This window comes from Leptodactylus fuscus, chromosome 1, assembly GCF_031893055.1.
Source record: "Leptodactylus fuscus isolate aLepFus1 chromosome 1, aLepFus1.hap2, whole genome shotgun sequence".
In the NCBI taxonomy this organism is placed as follows: domain Eukaryota; kingdom Metazoa; phylum Chordata; class Amphibia; order Anura; family Leptodactylidae; genus Leptodactylus; species Leptodactylus fuscus.
In genome coordinates, this window is record NC_134265.1 from 194,043,554 (window position 1) to 194,068,492 (window position 24,939).

Below are 24,939 nucleotides of genomic sequence, written 5' to 3' on the forward strand. Positions count from 1 at the left end.
CCATTCAGGATCCTGGGAAAGCTGGGTTGCGGCGATTGAGCCCGTCAGTGCCACGTTACACTGACAAGCTTCTCCCTGGAATTTAGCTCTTATAAGAGCTGTTGGTTGTCTTCTCCTTCCTATCCTAGCCTGTCCCTGCCTACCCAGAATCTAAGCCCTAGCTAGCTGGACGGAAACCTCCGTCCTCGGTGAATTGCAAGCTCAGAATGACGCGAACCTGGGCGGCGCTGTTCTTTTAAATTAGAGGTCACATGTTTTCGGCAGCCAATGGGTTTTGCCTACTTTTCTCAACGTCACCGGTGTCGTAGTTCCTGTCCCACCTACCCTGCGCTGTTATTGGAGCAAAAAAGGCGCCAGGGAAGGTGGGAGGGGAATCGAGTAATGGCGCACTTTACCACGCGGTGTTCGATTCGATTCGAACATGCCGAACAGCCTAATATCCGATCGAACATGAGTTCGATAGAACACTGTTCGCTCATCTCTATTCGTTACACAATTTCTCCTGTACACGGGAATATCTCATATATAGTCATAATCTGCTGTATGGGTACATGGTGGGGTTCAGAATGGAAAGAGGGCTATTTGGCTTTTGGAGAGCAGATTTTGCTGGAATAGTTTTCAGGTGCCATGTCACATTTGCAGAGCCCCTAGAGTACCAGAACAATGGAACACTCTAAAATGACCCCATTTTATAAACTATATTCCTCATAGAATTTATCTAGGGGTATGGTGAGCATTTTGACTTCACAGCTGTTTTACAGATTATATTAACAGAGGGAGGTAAAAATGAAAAATTACTTTCTTTTTTTTCAAAAAAATCGTCCATTTAACACTATACTTTTCATTTCTACAAGGGATTAAAGAAGAAAAAACACAACTCAGGAATTTTTGCTGGAATAGTTTTCAGGAGCCATGTCGCATTTGCAAAGCCCCTAAAGTACCAGTACAATGGAAACCCCACAAAAGTGACCCCATTTTAGAAACTATACCACTCAAGAATATTATCATTTTGAGTCCTCCTATCCTGAGTGATTTCCACTACATTGCACCCACTTTGTGTCATCAAAGACCTGCACTCCTAAAACTGTTAAGTGGGCCATCCTGGGGACAAAGAAGTTATATTTGTGGGTGGATACTGCTGCTTGGGCACACAGCAGGGCTCAGAAGGGAAAGAGCACTGCACAATTTAGCTTTTGGACTATAGATTTAAAGGAACTTTCTGGATGCCATGTTGTTTTTGCAGAGCACTGGAGATGCCAGTACATATGAAATCCCCATAAAGTGACCCCATTTTGTAGAGTCAATTTTAGGGTCAAATATGACATGGTATCCAAAAAACAACACTCTAAATCTGCGCTCCAAAAGCACATAGCACTCCTTCACATCTGTGCCCTGCTGTTTGCCCAAATGCCAGTTTATGCCCATATGTATGACACTGGTGTACCCAGGATTACGTACTTAATGTCATATGTGGGTATAAACTGCTGTGTAGGCACTGAAGGGAATGAGCACTATTTTGATTTTTGGAGCACAATTTGGTTTTTGGACGTCATGTTTTTTTTTTTCAGGGCCACTGAGTATCCAGTAAAGTGGAATCTGCAGACATGTGACCTCATTTTGGAAACTACAGCACTGAAGGGATTTTACAAGTGGGGCAGTAAGCATTCGTAACCCTTGAGTGTTGTATTAATTTAATTTCTAAAAAGTAATGCGCAGCTTATAATGAAAAGTGAAAATTGCAATTTTTTCATAGATATGCAATTTTAGTGCCTGCTATGTTGTACAAAGCTCGTGTCAGCAAAGACACACATCTCTGATACAAGCCGGGCACCATTATTACACACTGAAATTATATATTCCTGGAAAAATTACCATTTTCACCTTTCACCATGAACTGTGTATTAATTTCGGGATAACAAATTAATGCAACACTTGGGGGTTAAAAATACTCCAACTGGGGTCATGTCAGGAGATTCCACTTTACTGGCGTTTACAGAGATCTCAAAAGTGTCATGATGTCCAAAAACCAAACTAAGTCTGTTCTTCAAAAACTACATGGCGCACCTTCCTTTCTGTGCCCACCTGTGCTCAAAAAGAAGTTTATACTCACAAAGGACATTAGGTAAGCTATCCTGGGTACACCAGAGTCATACATGTGGGCATAAACTGCAGTTTGGGCACAAAGTAGGGAACAGAAGGGAAAGCGATGTGTGGCTTTTGGAACGCAGATTTGGTATCTGGACAGCATGTCATGTGGCAGAGTCTTTTAAGGTACCAGAAAAGTGGAATCCTATAGGAAGTGACCCCATTTTTAAAAGTGCACCCCTCAAATAATTTATCATGGGGTGCAGTAAGCATTAGTATCCTATATCCTAAACTTATTGGCTAAATTTAAACTCTTTCTTAGTGGATTAAAAAAAAAAATGCATCAATTTTGGAATAGTTTTTTTCAGTTAATATAGAGAAATATATCTGATCTAAATAAGAAACAAGTTCCTGTTCTGAGATCCCAAGTTTAGAAAGACATGACTTACTATAAAACTGATAAAACCTTTCACGGGCTTTGTCATATAATACGTGCAGGTACTGTTGAGCAGTCTGTAATCACTGACATCTAGCCTCATCAGTCGAGTTCACTATATAAGTAGCTTCAAGCAGTGGCGTAACTAGGAACGGTGGGGCCCCGTGATGAACTTTTGACATGGCCCTTCCCCGACCAACCCCTCCCCCCACATTCCTGCGCTCTCTATTATGCCCCATAGTGGCCCCTGCACACACTAGTATGCCCCATAGTGGCCCCTGTACCCACTATTATGCCCCATAGTGGCCCCTGTATACAGTATTATGCCCCATGGTGGCCCCTACGCACAGTATTATGCCCCATAATGGCCCCTACACACAATATTATGCCCCATAGTGTCCCCTGCACACAGTATTATGCCCCATAGTGGCCCCTGCACACAGTATTATCCCCCATAGTGGCCCCTGCACACAGTATTATGCCCCATAGTGGCGCCTACTCACACAGTATTATGACTTATAGTGGCCCCTGCACACAGTATTATGCCCCACTGTGGACACCCATGAACAATTATTATACTCTGGGTCTTTTCAGACCCCAAAGTATAATAATCGGAGACCAAAGGGGGTACCAACAGAAAAAACAATGTTACTTAACTATCCTGACCTGAGTCCCGGGTCATGTGACATCAGGGAGAGTTACAGAAGTAGGATTGAAGCCTGCCCGGAGATGTAAGTAACACGTTTTTTTACGTTACATTACCTCCCTTGGACATCCAATCATTATACTCAGGGATTTGAAAAGACCCCCCGAGTATAATAATTATGTTTGTGGGGCCCATGGCCACTGCCAGGATCGGTAAGTAAATAGGGCCCGTTACCGGCTGGAGTAACTCCAGCCGGTAACGGCCTATTAAGAAAAGTAAAAAAAATGCAGCGGTAGCGGCTGTCGCTGGGCCCCTAATATCCCGGGCCCTGCAGCAGCCGCTACCCCTGCTGCCCCGGTAAAAAAAACTCCTCCACTGCTCTAAGATCCTCATTTGAGTAAATAATAAAAATGCTTTTTCTCCCCATCCCTGGAGTTTTGAAACTTGAAGGGGTTGTCCAGGATAAACTAAGAATTAACCCCTAAACTAAACCCCGTCCTCCTACCTGACTTCTAATTTACTTCATAAAAAAAAAAATCTATAATTACCCATATCCCTGGGGTGGTCACACTTTCTGATAATCCGTTGACATTTCGTTTCACCTCTTCTGGAACGGAACGTCACCATTACTCCTCCCCCTTCCCATCAATACTTGTCAGCCTAGTAGTGCTATTAGTGGGTGGACTAGCTTAGCTGGGGGACGATGGAGGAGCTAGTAGTGGGCGGGATAGCTTAGCCAGGGAGACTGGGGGAGGGGCTAGTAATGGGCAGGATAGCTTAGCTAGGGCCACTGGAGGAGGCTGGGAGGGGCTAGTAGTGGGCGAGATAGCTTAGCTAGGGAGAAGGGGAGAGGAGCTGAGTGAACTAGTGTGGAAAGTATACAGGAAGCTGCACATCAGGAAGTTACACCAAGTAAACAAATGCAGAGGATGCCAGCAGCTCCCAGAGATACCCAGAAATCACTCCAAACACTGCTAAAGGTATATGGGTGTACTTATTAACCCATTACTAGGACTAACAGACCTTTCTTTAAAAAAAAAAAAATTCTACCCAGAAAGACTCCTTTAAGAAAGGTATGTTTTTTTTTTCTGCTAACAGCATCCACAATATGGGAGCAGTTTAACCCCTTAAGGATGCAGGGTAGTTTGGGCCTTACGGCTCAGACCCTGTTTTTCAAATATGACGTCTTTTACTTTATGTGAGGATAGCTTCAAAATGCATTTACCTATCCAGGTGATTCCAAGATTGTTTTTTGTGACACCTTCTACTTTATGTTGGTGGTAAATTTTGATCATTATACTTTGTGTTTGTTTGTTAAAAAAGGACAATATACTGAAAATTTCTGAAAAAGTTTCTGACATTCTTATAAAAAAAAAAAAACAGATAGATCACCCAAAATTCTTTCTAAGGGCTCGTTCACATCTGCGCCCCGGTCTCCGTTCATGCAGGTTTCCGTTTCCTGCACAAAACTGAGCAGGAGACGGAAACCTGCAGGACTCTTTCAAACCCATTCATAATATTACTGACCTGAGCGTAAGGGTGCATTCACACTAAGTATACGCTGAGCTGATTCTGAACGTAAAACACCGGCATACGTGCGCTCCCCATTGAAATGAATGGGCTGCTTTTTTTCCCTATTGCTTTCAATGTGATACGCGCGTATCACATTGAAACCAATAGGGAAAAAAAGCAGCCCATTCATTTCAATGGGGAGCGCACGTATGCCGGCTCCCATTGAAATGAATGGGATCTGCTTTGTACGCGCTGATTCTGAATGTGTTTTACGTTCAGAATCAGCTCAGCGTATACTTAGTGTGAATGCACCCTTAACGTAGTACTTGCTACGACATACTATTACTGAGCTGAGTGTTACGGGGTTAAAGTAGCTGGGGGGAATAATAGACTCCCTTTAATGGTACTAACAAAAGGGAGTGGTCAGAAGCCTCCCTAGGCAAATATGATATTGCTCGCAGTAAAGAACAAATTTTAATGTTGCCAATGGCAACAGAGAATTCCTGTTGGCCCAATGGCATGGGTATATGTGGGCCTCAGGATCCTTAAAGGGGTTGTCCAGGCAAAAATGGACAACGCTTTTAATGTTTAGGCCAACCAGAGGCTTCAGCGGAACTCCAGAAGAGAATCGCCAGCATCTCGGAGATTGGGGAAGTAGAGACAGATGGTCCGTCACATTTTTTTACAAGATGAAAAACAAGGACTTGTTGTCATGGATGTGCGGAGTTGAGCGTGGTAGGCCATAGAGTATTATATAGCCTGTTCTCACAGCTCTCGTTTGACATTTAGAAAAGTAACACGAGTTCTCCAGAGGGATGCTGAGAAATCCAGTAATATTGCCTCCGCACCTCCATTTTATTTAATCTCACTAGCTTGGCACACTACTCGCAGTGCTATATCTCGGTCCGTGCTGTTAATCAAGCGGGTCAACAAGGGTTGAGGTGGTGCGCTTTGGCTGGAACCCTGTGGGCTTGTTCAACTGCAAATATGAGTGAGAAATGGGCCTCTGGTAAAGTATCTTTCAGCCAATTTTCCACAAAGGTACAGTACCCTCCATCCACTCCAGCAGACCTAGAATACGAAGGTTGTTGTGTCGTAGCCTATTCTCCAGGTCATCTGCACGATGGGTCCAGAGATTTGCAGCCCCCTGCAAGTCCTGAATCTTAGAAGGAATAAGGTTTACTGTGTCTTCTATTTGAGAGACCAGCTTGTTCTCATCCAAAGCCTCTGGATGAGAACAAGCTGCCGTTCAGCAACAGCACCGTACTGGACCGCTAGGAATGTCCAAAACGTATGTGAAAGTGCCCAGGGGAACTAGTAGAGGGACCTCCTGGTGTTGTATCAATAATCTAGAGACATAAACTAACTCAATAGTCCATTAGTGTGAATAACAGCTCCCACTTAATTATAAGCAAAGACTCCTGAAGACAGTAGTCTGTATAGTAATAGAAACTCAAACGTCTATCCCATATACATAGGCTGTCTGGAGGAACTAAGGGAGGAATTGCACTCCAGCAGAGTTATAGGTACACATCCACAGGAAAGTGATGCACACAGAAAGCAGGCCTGGTATATCAGGAAGCCACAGCAATTGTTTAGGCCCAGCATTGAACTCCCTAGAGGAGCTAGGGGAGGGCTTCTCATATTTCCAATAGTAGCAGCAGATGGGAGGCAGAGGCGCTGGACACCCTAACAGGGATGAGAGAGGCAGTCACTCACCAGCGGGCAGCATAGGAGAGGGGGCGGAGGCTGGTGAAGTGCGCCAGTACTGATGGTGTTGAAGAAGGTGCAATGAAGAAGAGAGGCAGCAGGCTGCAGCCTGACAGGTTTCATGGTGCAGCGGGAATGAAGTAGTGGGTGTCTCTGGAGCTAGGAGGGGACCTCAGGAGTACATCCCAGCAGGTAGCTACTCGAGGCATCGGCTACAGCAGGATAGCAGCTGGATTATACGTAGTCTCTAAGCAAAGCCCGCTCACATGCAACCCAGCCACACCACCTCAGCATAGCTTTTTACCTTTTAATTTTTTTCCACCAAGCGTACAGCATAAAAAACATGTTAACTTTATTCTGTGGGTCGGTATGATTACGGTGAGGCCAAATTTATATAATTTTTTATGCGTTACTAATTTTGCAGAACAAAAACCCATTTGGGGACATACATCAATTATTTATACACCATCTTCTGAGATGCGTAACATTATTATCTTTGGTGCGTTAGCTTAGGACAACCTGTGCTGTTTATTGCTATTGATTTGGGGTACATTTGACTTTTTGATTTCTTTTAATAGCATTTTTTGTAAGGCGAGATGGCAAAAATTAATAATTTCTGGCATTTGTTTCAGGTTTCTTTTCCTGACATTCACCATGCAGATTAAATAATGCTTCAGTTTTATTGTACACATTGTTACTAAATTGGCGATACCAAAAATGTATTGTTTTTATTAATTTTATGGTTTTCTTTTATATAATTAATTTTACATAGGAAAGGGGCATTATGGGGTTTCATTTATTTTTTCATACACTTTACTTTTTAAAATTTATTTATTTATTTTTTACTGTTGTCCCACTAGGGGACCTGAACCAGTGGTACTTTGATCACTGGTTGAGTAGTATATAGATGTGTAGTATATACAAATTGTGAGAAACAATATATTTCCCCTAGGTTCCTCTCTTATGTGTGGTAAGTAAGGTCTTCACATGGCTGTATCAAAATCTCACCTGTGAGTTTAAAGGGGCTCTATCACTGGGAAAAGTCATTTTTATCTAAACACATGCTTGCATAGGCTTTAGAAAGTCTATTTCACACTTACCTTTTGTATGTAGATTGCCTCAGTGGTTTCTGAATAAGTCCGTTTTTATTCATATGCTAATGAGCCTCCAGCCAGCACAGGAAGTTCCCAGCAGCCTCCTCTCTCCTATTATCTTCTATGTGTGTGAAGCAAAACCATCAGACCAGGGAAAAGGACTGGACCCACACCACACCACACCACAAGGAAAACATGAGGTGAATAATGTTTTATTTTACACCATTTTCTGCTGTCTCTATTTTTATCAGCATATCAGTGGCAAACTGGTTTGGACACAAAGGGCCAAATCTGGCAGTGTGCAAATTTATTTCTCTTAAGCCATGACCCTAAACCGTCCATGTCCCCTTTGGCTATGTCCAGTCTCTTTGTGTCCCTATACATTATAATGGTGGGGGGCACATTGCCAATCAAATGATGTGTCATGCAGCATTTGGTACTGACAGAGCCTCTTCTATGGAAAAGAATAATGTAGAATGTAAAATAAAAACACTAACTGCTATAAAAAAAAAACAAAAAACTAATGGAGATATAAAGAGAAGCGTCTTAGCAGCCAGTTACAGCACAGTTTTCATTTCTCCTAGTGCCTTTGAGAAATGAAAGCGGTGATGTGATTGGCTGTTATAGTACCTGTATAAGAGGTGTATTTTTTCACTTTCCAGGTTGCTCAGGAATGATGTATACAGCAATCTGATTGGCTGCTATGGAGAGCAGTAACCCTTTCCTTCCCTATCAGCAGAAGGTACCTCCAACACCGCCGGAGAAGCCGCCTCCCTTCCAATTGACAAGCCAGCCCCTACTACAGCCCTCTATCTACCTCCGTGCGTCCTTCGATGGAATGTGCGACGTGACGTCACGCTACGTGCACTGACGGCGGCGGATTTCCCGTCGTACCTTGTGTCAATTTGGAAGGCTACGGTCTATTCCCGGTGTCAACAGAGAGCGGAGGTGACAGCGCCACCGCTAATAAAGATGGCGGGGAAGACCGAGAGAAATAACAACGGGCAGAAATGAGAATGAGGTAACGAAAGGGTTCTTTATAGGAGGGGATAGAGGCACAACAGGGAGGGTAGAGATGGAGGACAGTCACAAAGCGACGGAGAATACAATGGTGGACCTCGAGCAGCGGCGGCTGAGAGCAAGAGACTGAGGGTGGTAATATGGTCCGGGGAATGGGGGAGAACATCATGTAGGAGATGGGGATGTGTAGTGTTCTGTCAGTGCTGGACTATAGTACGCAGCCGGACAGCTGACATCTTCCTCTAGACTGGAAGGGAGACATAGATCCAGTGCTTGATCTGCTGGCCATAGCTGGAAGTGGCTCACCTGGGCACGTTGTTGTTCCTCCAAAGACATTATTGTCTGGATTCTAAGAGGTTTAGTGTTCTGCATTGTGGCCAAGGTTACACTTTCAGAATTTCATTCGATTTTTAGCACTTTTTCTGTGCTCTAGTCCTCATCCAGTGAAAGCCAATGGGAAATCTCCTACCCCAATCACAATGGAGCCAAACTAAATGTGCATTGAATAATACAGTTCTACAGCTGTTAAAGCCTCCTGCGTGATTGTTGTTCATGCAGATTCCTCAACACATGGATGATATGTGTGTGCGGCTTGTGCCTTCACAGACCCATTCACTTCATCTAGTCCAGTCCGCAATATGTATAGGTATATGGTATCCTGAGTGTTGTCCCAGGCTCACTGCCACAGAGATGAATGGGATAGTGTGCTAGCTATGAAAAACACAGCAAGCACACAGTCATGGGCATTGAGTCTTACTGGAGCGTACTATTACGATAAATATTGCCACTTTAAATATGGCCTGGGGCTGTTTTACACAGCGCAGTACTGGCATTTATACCTGCGATTGAAATATTATTATTACTCACCTGTCCCTGGTGCTTTGATGTCTCCCACCATGGTCTGTTCCTGCTGCTCCGGTTTTTCTTCTGACTAAAGTCCCCGCTGCATGTGACCGTTAAGGTGAATCCGCACTTAAGAAAGAGACCCTGTACGTTACAGTTTGGTAGTGACCTCAGTTGCAAGAAAACATTGGAGCTGCAGGACCAGACCTTCGCTGGAAGGCACCGGAACACCAGTGACAGTTGAGTATGGTTTTTCTTTTCACCTCCTCTGGCCTACGGTAATTGAAAAAACAAAGATAAATAAATATCCTGAACAATCTAAAACTACAAATTACTAAAATAACTACTGAGACTTGTCTGTGGCCAACCTCAGTAGTTATAATGATTCTCCCATAGACAGCAATACAGTTGTTTTGCTGTCTGTGAGGGTCAAAAATAAATAAAATTCAGATCACCCACCCTTATCTAGATCAGGCCAGGTTCACATCCGCGTTCAGACTATTTCATTCCCCTCTCTGCATGAAAAATGCAGAGAGAAAAGTCCTGCAAGCAGCACTTTTCTCACTGCATTTTTCATGCGGAAACCACAAGGAAGCCATTATAGTCTATGGGGGTCTGCCGGTTTCCTTAGGAAACCGCTTTTTTTTTTTTTTTTTTTTTTTTTTTTTAATAAAGATTAGGTTTCTGTTGGTCCCTAAGTGGACCTCACATATAAATATCAGTAAAAACAAATTGGACATCCCCATGTAAGAAAATGCCCTAACGATAAATATAATTGCCTTACTGCAAATACCATAGGGGTTACAAAAAAAGATCAAAATGGCTAAATCACCGTTTTGCCTTACAAAAAAAATTGAATAAAAAGTGATCAAACAGTTGTACATACTCCAAAATGTTACAAATAAAAACTATATCTTATATAGCAAAAAAAATATATTGCAGTACACTGCACTGGGGATCTGAGATCCCAGCTTGAAGTCCTGTTGTGGGACATGTAAAAAGTTAAAAGAAGAAAGGAAAAAAAAAAAGCACCTTCCTATTTAAAAAGTTTATAATGTAAACAAACATGGTAGGAATATAAATTTATTAATCCCATAAGGTGAATGCCGTAAAAAAAAAAAAAAAAATACTGCAATTTGCAAATTGGAAGTATTTTGGTTATTTTGCTTTTCCTAAAAAATAACAATAAAAAAATGATGAAAAAGTCTTACTACCTACCAAGCATTGGTACCAAAAGAAAGTACAAATATAGAGCCCTGACATATCTCCATCCACATTGCAGTTAAAAAAAATTATTGGAGTCAGAATACGATGACCCCAGGAAAATCTTTCATTTTCAAAGAGTGAGTTTAACTTGTAAAAAAATATTTATCTCCTACAGTGAATGCCACTGTGGTAAAATTTTTAGAATTGCCTAATTAACGGAATTGTATTGCAGTTCATTTTTATTAATGATATTAAATTAATGACCTATCCTCAAGAACGTTCCTTAAGAGATCAGTGGTGGTCCAACATCTGGGATCCCCTTTGATCAGTTGTTCATAAGCCGTCTGTGTCATAGCAACCGTATAGTATAATATCAGACTTGTCCCATAGAACTGTAGAGAATGAGGCTGTTATTACATAGCATGACAGCTATGAACAGGGCTTTGAATTGGGGAAGGTCTGGGTGAATTGGTGTTGGAAAAGTAGTCCCAACTCTGACTTCAAAATAAAATTAGTTATTTTTAATTGTATTACACAGTTTTTTTAATATTGTATAATTAGTTTTAGAATTTGATTATTGAACATTAATGATTATTAAAATAAATATGCAATCAATAGGTTTTTTCATGAACTAGAGGAGCTTTACTTCTTCTGTTTGACCTTGACTGTCATCCATGTAGGAAGGAGCAGGTATTGGGAGTTGGTCTGTAGAAAAAACAGGAGTAAGAGTTGGTGGTTTAGCCTAATGACACCACAGCTATGAAAAAGACAACGTGCGATGTGAAAAGGCTGATCAGCAGGGTCCTGGGTATTGATTCCCAATGAGGATAGGTCATCAGTAAATCAGTAAAAATAAACATTTTTTTTTTATTATTATTTGTAGGTATGATCTACAGAAAAGTGAGGGTGGGTGATTTGAATTGCCATATATATATATACATATATATATCCATATATATATCCATATATACTACTCGAGTTTTTCAGCACCGTTTTTGTGGTGAAAAAGCTCCCCTCGGCTTCTACTCAAGTCAAGCAAAAAAAAATGGTTTTTTTTTTTTTTTTTCCTTTCGGGGAAGGGGGGGGGGGGTACCTCTATGACCAGCCACAATAGTAATGTATAGAATCTCCCATAGAATAGTGGGGGAAAAAAGAAGCTTATAATAAAAAGATAAAATGAATGTTATAAATCCCTCCTTTCCCTAGAATACATATAAAAGTAGAAAATGACTGTGAAACACATACACATTAGGTATCCCTGTGTCTGACAGTGACCCTACTGAATATAAGGTATCTGCAGTGCTCCTGTTCCATTGGGAAGGTGTTGATAGGAGCACTGCAGATACCCTATATTCCAGGCTGAATTCCAAGTGGAGGAAAAAAACCCAGTCCTCAAACTCAGGGAAGGGGCAGACAGACAACCAAAACAGCCCTTCCCCAGCATCCAGCAACTACTGCACCCAAAAACTGCGGCCATTTTAATTTTAGGAAATTTTCCAGTAGCTGCTGCATGCCTTACACTCGAGTCAATAAGTTTTCCCAGTTTTTTTGTGGTAAAATTAGGGGCCTCGCCTTATATTTGTGTTGGCTTATACTCGAGTATATACGGTATACAATTTCCTTTTTTTTTTTTTTTTTCTTCTTTAGCCCCACTAGGGACTTAAAACAGGAAATTGCTTCAGTGAGTCCATGTATACTTTATGCTCATCTGAAGATAGGTAACCGGGTTGTGCTTGTCATTTTGCTTTATGTTGTCTAAAAATTAGTTAAGATTACTAAATCTGCCTTATTGGTTTTTTTTTGTTTGTTTGTTTTATTTTTAACTAGAACATAAAACTGTGAAGCCATAGTGCTTGATTAAGATTTAGTGAAAATACGGAATAAGTAGATCTTTTTTGATACGTGTTTCCAAAATGGAGCCATTGTGAAGGACTGTTTTTGTGCAGCCTTCAGATAAATAATTTTCATGTGAGCTGAGGATCTTCTTTATGTATAGAATATTAATATACAATGATCTTTGTTGATTGGAGACTGCTGATGCTCTAAACCATGTTTTCTCAAAGTACTTGGGCTTGATTTGATGCCGGATAATATTTAATTTCCCCTACTCAAGGTCCACTAACATTAAGGCCAGGGCTCTATGAAACGTAAACGCTGTAATTTTCCCGCAGCTGAGACGCTGCAGGAAAAATCGCAGCGTTTTACAGTGCAAGCAAAGGGGATGGGATTCATGCGAATCCCATGCCCACTTTGCGCAAAAAAACGCAGTGCAGACATGCTGCAATTTGCAAATCGCAGCATGTCAATTATATCTACGGAAACGCCGGCGGCTTTCCCATAGATATAATTGTAACAGAAAGTCGAAAGCGCTGTTGAAAGCGCTGCGTAAAGAACCGCCTTAGCCTAAAGGGAGACTTTGTATAAAATATGTTTCCCACTGTTTTACATACATGTATAATCATCGATAAACTTTTGCCAATTGATCTATACTTGGTTGTGGTCACTTGTAGGTCATGGAGGTTGCTCATTAATCCAGGGATCCACAGCAATTGAGAAAACCCATTGTAATGTAGTTTCATAACACCATATTTCTACGTATAATGTTATAACTTTCAAGGTGCAAAACATTTCCAACATTGATCACGTAGAACCAATTGAAAATTCTTACTTTCTACTAGCATGAGTAGGTAATGGCATTTGCCCTGCGTTTTCACATCTCATTTGTTAAGCGTAGTAAGCAATGCCTTGTCACTAATCAGTCTAGGGATATACAATATAAACTTTAAGTTTACTAAGTTTACTTTTTAACCCCTAGAAATCGCTGTTCTGGTTCATGGGCAGTTTCTGGTATCCATTTGAATTGTGCTGATCTGCAATAGGGACAAGAGTGGTGCTGTTAATGGGGAATGGGAAACCTACTTTTAGCTTTTTACCACACTTTTATAATTTGTCTGTCTCGCTCCTTGACAAAAATAAATAAATACCAATAGAAGTTGATGAAGTTGGCTAAAATATTCTGTGTGAATGTAATGATATATGTAAGCATTTAAAATATTACAGTGAAAGAGAAACTGTACAAATGAAAGTCTTCAGTACACCTCTAGCCTGGATACAATATGTGAAACTATTGGGCATGGAGGCATCTGGAACTGTAGATCCTGCACACTTTGTGGTTGGCAAAGCTGATCCCATAATTACTTGATTGGCAATAAATCTGATGACCAGGAAGGCCAAGGAACAATAGCAGACTAGCAGAAGCATTCTTGGATAACTCTTGCTACATATTGCATAATATATGCCAATTGGAAGCCTTGCCATGAGAGGCAACACGTGATTGTAGGATGTCCTGCACATATTGCTGAGCTGTTAGTGTTCCTTGTATCACTACTACTGGTTGACTGACTGTTGTATGTGTTGGCTCCCCAGGTCATCACACCAGAAGTAGGAGCAGCATGTAGCTCCATAGCAAAGCCTTATGTAGGCTCACAGGCTTGTCAAAGGAATATAAAACTATATTAAAGGGGTTGTCCCATCACAAGGATCCTATCTATACTGCTTGTTAATGTGGATGTAAGACTTTTCCTAAATACATTGCTTCAGCAAAACTGCTTTGTTTGTCCACTATCTTACTTTATTCACTTTTTTTTTTCACATCCCTTGACTTATCTGGTCATAAGTCAAGTGATGTATCTGCTGCTCTGAGGGGGGGGGGAGGAGGAGGGGCTAAGTGCACGGGAGCGAGTCTGGAGGGGGGGGAGTTTACCCTTTGGGGGGGGGGGGGGAAGGGGCCGCCAATACAGACCTGGCATCCGCTGTAATAGAGAGGCGGATGCCGGGGACGGTTAGACGCCGGCACAGATGCTTGCAACATCGCTATGCTCCTGCCCTGCATGAAGCCAGCAGCGGCAGCATGCTCCGGAGCGGAGTAACAGCATCGCTCCTACCGCTGCTGGCTTCATGCAGGGCAGAAGCATAGCGATGTTGCTGACATCTATGCCGGCGTCTAACCGTCCCCGGCATCCGCCTCTCTATTACAGCGGATGCCGGGTCTGTATTCACATATGCAAAGCCAGCGGCGAGATGCCGCTGGCCCTGCGTGCACACTCATAGATGGTGAGACCAGTCTAGCCTTCACAATGCCAATACAGACCCGGCATCCACTGTAATAGAGAGAGGCGGATGCCGGGTCTGTATTGGCATTGTGAAGGCTAGACTGGTCTCACCATCTATGAGTGTGCACGCAGGGCCAGCGGCATCTCGCCGCTGGCTTTGTAGGTGTAACCCCGCTCACCAATGACGCAACAAAGCAGGAAGACAGAAGATTTTACAGTAACGAAGACTGGTGAGTATGCGACGTGGGAATACCCCTTTAATGTAGTATCCCTGGAATTGTACCTAAACATAGAATACAGATGACATGTCATTTTTAGTGCACAGTGAACGCGGTAAAAATGAAGCCCGTAACAGTCACACAAATACACTTTTCCTCTAGTTTCACCCCATTGTAATTTTTTTTCCAGCTTCCCTCTACATTGTACAGAATAATAAATGGTACCATTATGAAGAACAATTTGACCTTTACACATTAAGCCCTCATATGTCTCTGTGAACAGAAAATTATAAAGGTTATGGGGTTTGGAAGGTGTGGAGTCAGAATCGTAAATTGCCACCAGTGTGAAGCGGTTAATACTTTCTATTGTTTGAATCCTGACTTAATGCACAAATAAGGTTTCACTAACAAAATGTTCTCTTATTTTCTCTAGTATCATGCACTCTGATATCTGAGCATTCCAGCTGCTCTGTGGGTCTATTTTGGACAACACTTTTTCTCCCACTGACCAGAATTGATTTGGGAACCAGAAATGGCAAGTAGCAGTGGAGGTAGTAGCTGTAAGCCAAGCTCAAACAGCTGGTGCAAGTCACAGGAGAAGCTTCCTGTACATGTAAGTAGATGATACATTGTGAGTTATGTATGCAGTCGATGTATTGAGGCTGCTGCTATAAAAAGTCAGAAGACTTTGTTCACATGACATTTGATTATGCATGCTTTGTTGATGTGCTGACAAACATATGTCCTTGATGTTTGTCACACTATACTGATAGATGCCTGTATAAGCACATACAGTTTTTTGAACTAAAGCTAAAAGTGGATCCTACAGAAGAGAGAAGTGAAGTCCTTAAAGTCCCCATTTCTTTTGAATCTACTCCAGGTTTTGATTCAATCTACTGCATGAAAAAAAGAATGTATGGTTCCAGTCTACAATAAAGTGTTGCATGAAAACCATTTATATTTCTAGTTGTTACTTTACCTTCGTAGTTATTCAGGCAGCTAGCTTTGAGCTTTGCTGGCAATTTCTAAAGCTGGCCATACCTAAAGTATGGCTTTTAGCTGGCAACCATCTCCTCCAAATTGGCATTGCATGCATAACTGTTTAAACAGAGAATAAGGGCTCGTTCACATCTGCGTTGTGAACTCCGTACTGCAGGTTTCCGTTTCCTGCATAAAACAGAGGCAGGAGACGGAAACCTGCAGGAGGCTCTCTCACCCATTCATTTGAATGGGTGAGAGAGATGTCCGGCCGTGAGCGGCGGTGAGCGTTTTATGCTCTCCGCCGCGAAACCGGGTTTTATAATCCGGACACAGAGTCGGACATGCAGTACTCTGTGTCCGGATAAAAAAATCCGGTTTCGCAGCGGAGAGTCTAAAACGCTCACCGCCGCTCACGGCCGGACCCGGTCTGTGCTTTCCGTCTTCTGGCATGCAGAAGACGGAAAAAAGAACGCTGGTGTGAACCTAGTGTTATCCATAAACTGTTACCAGACACTTCTGCCAATCCTTATTTCCCAGAGGACCAAAAGATTGGCACTATTATGCTGGTAGTCTTGCTGAGATAAGTGAATCTCAATCAAGTGAGTCTGTTAATAATTGTAATAATACTGTTGCGCTTGATTTAATAAATTCACCAACTTATGTCTTTTTTAGGTGGAAGATGCTTTATCATATTTGGATCAGGTGAAAATCCGATTTGGCAGTGATCCAGCTACATATAATGGATTCCTAGAAATTATGAAGGAATTTAAGTCTCAGAGGTAAGAACATTACAGTAAGGGGGTAAAACAGGGTCTTATATTTTGTGGGTTAATTCCGTTAAATATATTTTACTTATTTATTGAAAGGAACATTAATGAACTTAACGCAGACCTGCACGAGGGACCCATTTCTTGAATAAGCGCGCTGGGTCAATAGTTATAGTGACTGACTAAGGAACTGGTTGGGTCAGCAACGCATCAATGGTGTGGAGACTTGGTGTAAACTCTTTCTTATTGCCATCTATTGTTTGATGTGTTGTTTAGTCAGTAAAAGGAAGTTTTATGCAAGTGTTGGTTATCGATTATTCCTTCAAGTGCTTTGGCTTGGTAGTTTAAGGGTATGTTCACACAGCGGAAAATGAAGAGCAATTCCTCTTCATTTTCTCCACAGTCTACCCACGATGGGATGCCGATGCAGTGCATCAGCATTCCATCATGGCATCCTGCTTCTGATTAGCCTGGATGAATGGGCCTAATCAGGAGGGAATCTTGAGCCTCGGACCCCGCAGCTGATTAGCTATGAAATCCACAGAACGATCGAGTAGGACGCTTCATTTTTCCACGTTCATTGAAAACAATGGGAAGTGGATTCCATAGTAAACCTCTCCTAAAGGGGTTGGCCACTTTCAAACTAATATTGACAAACAAATGTACAATAAAAAGTTGTACAATTTTCCAATATACTTTCTGTATCAATTCCTCACGGTTTTCTAGATTTCAGCTTTCTGTCATTCATTCTGTTACTTCTAGTGGATAAAACTCTGACCATGGTCATGTGATTTACGGTCCATGGTCATGTGATGAGTACACAGGTGCACAGCTGATTACCAGGCAGATGTCTGATTACTGTGCTGTAACTATAACGAGCGGCACCTGTGTGCTCATCACATGACCATGGACCGTAAATCACATGACCATGTACTATAAATCACACTGTATAAATATAAAAACTAAAAATATGTATATTTACAAAGAAGTCCCATTGCTACTACTAATCCTGTATTTCAAAATACACCGCCATATTTACAGGGCATTTTTACCACATTATTCATAACACACTGTGCTCATAGTACACTGCTACATATACGTCTATTTTCTATTATCGTGAGTCTAGGGCTATTTAGCCCAAATTTATATGGACCAAGTATATATGTATAGATAAGCATACCCAATATATATGCATAGAAGAGCAGACCGAAAATGACATAAATGAGCAAACCAATTATATATGCATAGCTGAGCAGACCAAATCCCTCAAGGTTCCGATATCCTTTGGATTGTTTGATAAATAGTTTCTCTCTTACCTTCAATACAAAGTTACAGTCAATGTTGTGTATTACCTTAGTGGCGTTGTGCTCCAACATATAATGGAAAAGCGCGTGCGTGCTGTTTCAGCTTTGTACTCACTGTGAGGTCTGGTGTCATTACTCATGCGCACTGACATGTTCGCCCGTCTGAGTTGGCGGCCGGCGGGCTATGTCTATTTGCGCATGCGTCTCAGACTATCGTCCGATCCAGGCTGGTTTGGCATGCTATGACTATAGAAACCTGAACTTGAACTTATCAGAGAGTTCCTGGATTGATTAAATATAGAAGAACCAGTCATGCTCATATTAAATGGCGGTGTACAGTCATGGCCAAAAGTTTTGAGAATGACACAAATATTATATTTCCACATGATCTGCTGGCCTCTGGTTTTTATGTGTGTTTGTCAGATGTTTTTATCACATACAGAAATAGAATTGCAATCATATTATGAGTAACAAAAGCTTATATTGACAGTTAGAATGAGTTAATGCAGCAAGTCAATATTTGCAGTGTTGACCCTTCTTCTTCAGGACCTCTGCAATTCTCCCTGGCATGCTCTCAATCAACTTCTGGACCAAATCCTGACTGATAGCAGTCCATTCTTGCACAATCAATGCTTGCATTTTGTCAGAATTTGTAGGTTTTTGTTTGTCCACCCGTCTCTTGATGATTGGCCACAAGTTCTCAATGGGATTAAGATCTGGGGAGTTTCCAGGCCATGGACCCAAAATCTCTATGTTTTGTTCCCTAAGCCATTTAGTTATCACCTTTGCTTTATGGCAAGGTGCTCCATCATGCTGGAAAAGGCATTGTTGATCGCCAAACTGCTCTTAGACGGTTGGGAGAAGTTGATCTTGGAGGACATTCTGGTACCATTCTTTATTCATGGTTGTGTTTTTAGGCAAGACTGTGAGAGAGCCGATTCCCTTGGCTGAGAAGCAACCCCACACATGAATGGTTTCAGGATGCTTTACAGTTGGCATGAGACAAGACTGGTGGTAGCGCTCACCTCGTCTTCTTCGAATAAGCTGTTTTCCAGATGTCCCAAACAATTCATCAGAAAAAATGACTTTACCCCAGTCCTCAGCAGTCCACTCCCTGTACCTTTTGCAGAATATCATTCTGTCCCTGATGTTTTTTTTCTGGAGAGAAGTGGCTTCTTTGCTGCCCTCCTTGAGACCAGGCCTTGCTCCAAGAGTCTCTGCCTCACAGTGCGTGCAGATGCACTCACACCTGCCTGCTGCCATTCCTGAGCAAGCTCTGCACTGCTGATAGCCCGATCCCACAGCTGAAACACTTTTAAGAGACATCCTGGCGCTTGCTGGTCTTTCTTGGACGCCCTGGAGCCTTTTTGCCAACAATGGAACCTCTCTCCTTGAAGTTCTTGATGATGTGATAGATTGTTGGCTGAGGTGCAATCTTTCTAGCTGAGATACTCTTCCCTGTTAGGCCATTTTTGTGCAGTGCAATTATGACTGCACATGTTTCTTTAGAGATAACCATGGTTAACAGAAGAGAAACAATGATGCCAAGCACCAGCCTCCTTTTAAAGTGTCCAGTGGTGTCATTCTTACTTAATCATGACAGATTGATCTCCAGCCCTGTCCTCATCAACACCCACACCTGTGTTAATGGAGCAATCACTGAAACGATGTTAGCTGGTCCTTTTAAGGGAGGGCTGCAATGATGTTGAAATGTGTTTTGGGGGATAAAGTTCATTTTCTAGGCAAATATTGACTTTGCAAGTAATTGCTGTTAAGCTGATCACTCTTTATAACATTCTGGAGTATATGCAAATTGCCATTAGAAAAACTGAAGCAGTAGACTTTGTAAAAATTAATATTTGTATCATTCTCAAAACTTTTGGCCATGACTGTAGACTTCCTCAAAAAACAATCTCAGTATGTGAGAGCCAGGGACCATGTATCGGACACTATGATCTGTAGTACGGGGGCACTACAAGGTACAGTTCTTGCTCCATTTCTCTTCACACTGTACACTGCTGACTTTAAGCACAACTCATCCAGCTGTTACTTACAGAAGTACTCCGATGACTCTGCTATAGTAGGCCTTATCACTGGTGACGATAGGGAATACAGAGGCTTAAACCAGGATTTTGTTGAATGGTGCCAGCAGAACCAGCTCAGGATTAATGCTGGGAAGACCACGGAGATGGTGGTGGACTTTAGTAAACGGAGAAGGCCTCCCATCCCGGTGGAGATCCAAGGGACATGCATTGAGATAGTCAGGACCTATAAGTATCTGGGTGTGCTCCTCAATAATGATCTGGACTGGGCTAAGCACATGGATGCCCTGCACAGAAAGGGCCACAGCAGACTCTACCTGCTCAGAAGGCTGAAGGCCTTTGGAGTCCAGGGGCCACTTCCTAGGGCCTTTTTCAACTCTGTGGTTGCTTCAGCCATCTTTTTCGGTGTGGCCTGCTAGGGGAGCAGTATCAACCAGGGACAGAAATAGACTTGACAGGCTGATCAGAAGGGCCAGCTCTGTCCTGAGGAGCCTCCTGGACCCAGCACAGGTGGTGGGTGACAGAAGGATACTGTCCGTGGTGACCTCCATGCGAGAGAATAAATCCCACTCCATGTATGAGACCTTGACGGCACTTAACAGTACTGTGAGTGACCATCTGCTTCACCCCAAGTGTGAGAAGGAGTGCTATCGCAGGTCCTTCCTTCCAACCACGATCAGGCTGTATAATCTACATCAGACCAAGCGAGTAGAGAGAGCTAAATGATCCTGAAGTCCTTCCTTCCTTCCTTCCTTCCTTCCTTCCTTCCTTCCTTCCTTCCTTCCTTCCTTCCTTCCTTCCTTCCTTCCTTCCTTCCCTCCTTCCTTCCTTCCCTCCTTCCTTCCTTCCCTCCTTCCCTCCTTCCCTCCTTCCCTCCTTCCCTCCTTCCCTCCTTCCCTCCTTCCCTCCTTCCCTCCTTCCCTCCTTCCCTCCTTCCCTCCTTCCCTCCTTCCCTCCTTCCCTCCTTCCCTCCTTCCCTCCTTCCCTCCTTCCCTCCTTCCCTCCTTCCTTCCCTCCTTCCTTCCCTCCTTCCTTCCCTCCTTCCTTCCTTCCCTCTTCTAAGCTTATGTGTCTCCTTCTGTAATATATTACTGTTTATTATCCTGTATTTGTATTATCATGCTTCTGTAACACTCTGAAATATATATATATATATAAAATTAAATTTCTAATTTTTTTTCTTTTCTTTTTTAAAAATCTGTTTTCCTTCTATTTTTGTGCAGCATTGACACTCCAGGTGTAATACGCCGTGTTTCGCAGCTTTTTCATGAACATCCAGATTTGATGTTGGGCTTTAATGCCTTTCTGCCTCTTGGCTATAAAATTGAGCTTCCTAAAAATGGCAAAGTTGTTGTTCAGACCTCATTGTCCAGCCCTGTAAGTCAGAATCGTTGTTTGTTTGTTTTTTTGTTTACATATTTTTACTGTCCCGTTTTTAAATACAATGAAAAAATTACTTTCTTCTACCACAGGTATCTGCAGATGCTGCAACAAGCAGCATGCCCAGCAGTCGCATAGTAGTTCCTCCTGGGCCTGAAAATTCCCATAGCGATGTGATGGAAGAGGCCCGCCAACAGGAGAAGGAAAAGACAGCAGCCCCTCCAGAATCAGACTCTCTGGAATTTCATAATGCCATCAGTTATGTTAATAAAATAAAAACCCGATTCCTTGACCGCCCTGAAATCTATAGATCGTTCTTGGAAATCCTCCATACTTACCAGGTAAGAAACAAATCCTTTTTAGGTTTGTTGCATTGAGACATTCTAAAAGCTAGAACTTTTTAATTGTACTGTTAATAAAGCCTTAGAAGTGCTTATTTTTTGCTCAAAGATTTGTCATTTTCTACTGGGGGCCAGTTTAGAGTAGAAAATTCACCTGAACAAAACTCTGCAGGAATCCAAAATATTTAATTAGTAAATCCAAAACTAGTGATAAAGTATAGCAGTCCTCCCTTGCTGCATGCCTAATAGCATAACTGTCCTATCAATGGTAGTGATGGTGAAAACCACCGTTCCCCGTGCCCGGATGGCAGGCATGGGTACTCTGATCAGGTAGTTGTTTTTTTTACACCTACCTGATATAAATTTAGGATCGTAAATTGTTGTTACATTTACAACTCTAGTCCTATGTACAAGAAGTAGGTGATCCTTGGATATTTTATTTTGGACTAGGGACACTATCTGCTCTTACTCAGGTGGTGTAATTTATGATATGCTCTATAGCTCTTTATCACATGGGTTATTTACATTTGAATTCATATCAATAAATTATATATTTTAATGCCATTTTTTGTTTTGCGTTTAGTAGAAAATTCACCTGACCAGTTCCCCTTTAATATTGTAAAGTGATCAGCAAGTTGTTTATTAGGACTTTTGGTTTGATGTAATAAAGAGAAATAAATAAATGAGGACTTTCTAATACATATTGCTTCAAGAGGACCTTTCATGGTTTGGGGCACAGGCAGTTCTATATACTGCTGGAAAGCTGACAGTGTGCTGAATTCAGTGCACTGTCGGCTTTCCCGATCTGTGCCCCAGGTAAAGAGCTATCGGTCCCGGTACTGTAGCTCTTTACAGTCAGAAGGGCGTTCCTGACAGTCAGTTAGGTACGTCCTTCTTCAAAGCAGCACCTATTGCGCTGTGCTGTGTGAGCTGGGAGGAACGCCCCCTCCCCTCCTGATAATACTCATCTATGGATGTGTACTGTGACTACTAGTAACAATACTTTGGTAGAACAGCAGAGCAGAAAAATGTCCTACAGTTATATGACTTAAATGAAATACAGTATTTTAGCAAAAAAATACAGTGTTACTTTTTTACATTAGAAGGATCAGTTAAATCCAAAAAGCCGTCCATTTCGTGGCATGTCGGAGGAAGAGGTGTTTACAGAAGTAGCCAATCTGTTCCGTGGACAGGAGGATTTGCTCTCTGAGTTTGGTCAGTTCCTTCCAGAGGCAAAGCGGTCCTTGGTAAGCTGTATAGTCACTTTTTTTTTTTCTTCTTCTTTTGAAATGCAGATAATTGTCACTTTATTTTTTTTTTAATTCATCTATGGTTTTTTTTTTTTTTTTTTTTTTAAATAGTTTACTGGAAATGGAGCTTGCGATCTTGGTAGTGCCAGCAGGAAACTTGAGTACCAACGTAACCTAGAAAGTAGAAAACGCTCCAGATCTCTCCTTTTACGCCCTATGTCTTGTCCTTCCAAGGTAAAATGGTGATATTACAATATTTTTGGGTTATTATATTATCAATGATTGTTTTGATGTTCTTTTTCTCTTGAAAATGGTTCTATACTTGTCTTTCATCAGAAAAAGATGAAGATGCGAAAGTCCAAAGACCAATCAGTGGCAAGTGTGGGCAAGTATGGTACACTGCAGGAGTTTTCTTTCTTCAACAAGGCAAGTAGAAACATTATATTAATTTTGAAGATGACTACTGCACTTTTATTTCTGTTATATCTGGGTCATGTGGTACAAACGTATTGTTGCTTTGCAATGGAGAGGCAGCCAGCGGCCTTTCTAACACTTGCCTAATGATTACTGTAGCACTTACAGAATGTCTCTCTCCATCTCGCAGTAACAATGGATTGATAGACCATGGACCTCTATCATTTTCTATCATTTCTTTTGGTTACTTGTTTTACTTGTACACTCTTCCCAATTATAAAGCACCGTGTTTTAAATAAAAAATATTTTTTATTATTATTATATTAGAAGCACTTGATTGGCTAAACTGCAAGCTTATTGTAAAGGTTCTATAAAGCATATCAGGTTAACTGTTAAATGGACAGATAATGGTAAGGCAAGACTTTTGACAGAAGCTGGGACCTCCAAGGCACAAAACCATAGGGCCATTACTAATCTCTTAAAAACCAAAGTGGCAGGAAATATATTCAGGATGAATGTGATTATTCAACTGAAATGCCCTGACTAAATTTGAAGCTATCTGAGGGAGATGGCTGAACATCCCAGGAGTATTCAGTTCTGCACTGTTGAGTCTTAATACAAACCATTTATGCTTGATGTGATTTAAAGGGATCCTATCATTTAAACTCAATTTTTTTTTCTGCCTATCACGTAGGAATAGCCTTAAAAAAAGGCTATTCTTCTCCTACCTTTAGATGTCTTCTCCGGGCCGCCGTTCGGTTAAAATCCCGTTTTTCTCCGGTATGCAAATGAGTTCTCTCGCAGCACTGGGGGCGGGCCCCAGCGCTCCAACAGCACTGAGGCCGTCCCCAATGCTCAGAGAGAACTCTCCAGCGCCGCCTCGGTCGTCTTCAGGGGGTTGGCTTCAAACTTCTAGGCCTAGGGCAAAGCCGACTGCGCATGCATAGTCGGCTTTGCCCGAGGCCTAGAAGTTTGAAGCCAACCCCCGGAAGAAGACCCGTTCCTGAAGAAGAGGAAGGCGACGCTGAAGAGTTCTCTCTGAGCATTGGGGACACCCCCAGTGCTGCAAGAGAACTCCATTGCATACCGGCGTAAAACGGGATTTTGACCGAACGGCGACCCGGAGAAAACTAAAGATAGGAGAAGTATAGCTTTTCTTAAGGCTATTCCTACGTGATAGGCAGAAAAAATTTAGTTTAAATGATAGGATCCCTTTAAATCTGAGTTGGGATATGCGGTTGCTGGACTTTTAGGACTTCCAGGGGGTGCAAAGGAGTTTTCAGGATCTGAATGTAAATGACTCTGATTACGTATCTACAAGATAGATCATCAGTATTAGGTCATTTGGGGTATGTCACCCAAACCAGTCAACTGATGCTTGCTCTGGAAGCCATGTAATGAATAGGAGTAGGGCAGCTTCCAGCCATATACGCAAGTGAATGGGAGTGGGACTGCAGGTTCGTGGGACCAGTACTATAGTGTATGGAGCACAACAGATATGTGGTGGAGGCCACTGAATATGCTTGAGATAGGTGGTAGACTGTCTTTAAAGGGAAGGTATAATAAGATAACATTTTG

At 42.1% G+C, this 24,939-nt stretch overlaps 1 protein-coding gene across 1 annotated transcript in view; it reads left to right on the forward strand.

Annotated features, from left to right (window-relative positions):
* Nucleotides 1–8,289: 8,289 nt before the first annotated feature.
* Nucleotides 8,290–24,939, forward strand: part of SIN3B (SIN3 transcription regulator family member B) — a 40,528-nt gene continuing 23,878 nt past the window's right edge. The window contains exons 1-8 of the mRNA XM_075280851.1: nt 8,290–8,504; nt 15,316–15,495; nt 16,536–16,642; nt 21,200–21,353; nt 21,449–21,697; nt 22,801–22,944; nt 23,059–23,181; nt 23,284–23,373. Coding sequence (XP_075136952.1) covers nt 15,415–15,495; nt 16,536–16,642; nt 21,200–21,353; nt 21,449–21,697; nt 22,801–22,944; nt 23,059–23,181; nt 23,284–23,373 — 948 coding nt within the window. The 5' untranslated portion in view covers nt 8,290–8,504; nt 15,316–15,414. The remainder of the gene's footprint in view (nt 8,505–15,315; nt 15,496–16,535; nt 16,643–21,199; nt 21,354–21,448; nt 21,698–22,800; nt 22,945–23,058; nt 23,182–23,283; nt 23,374–24,939) is intronic.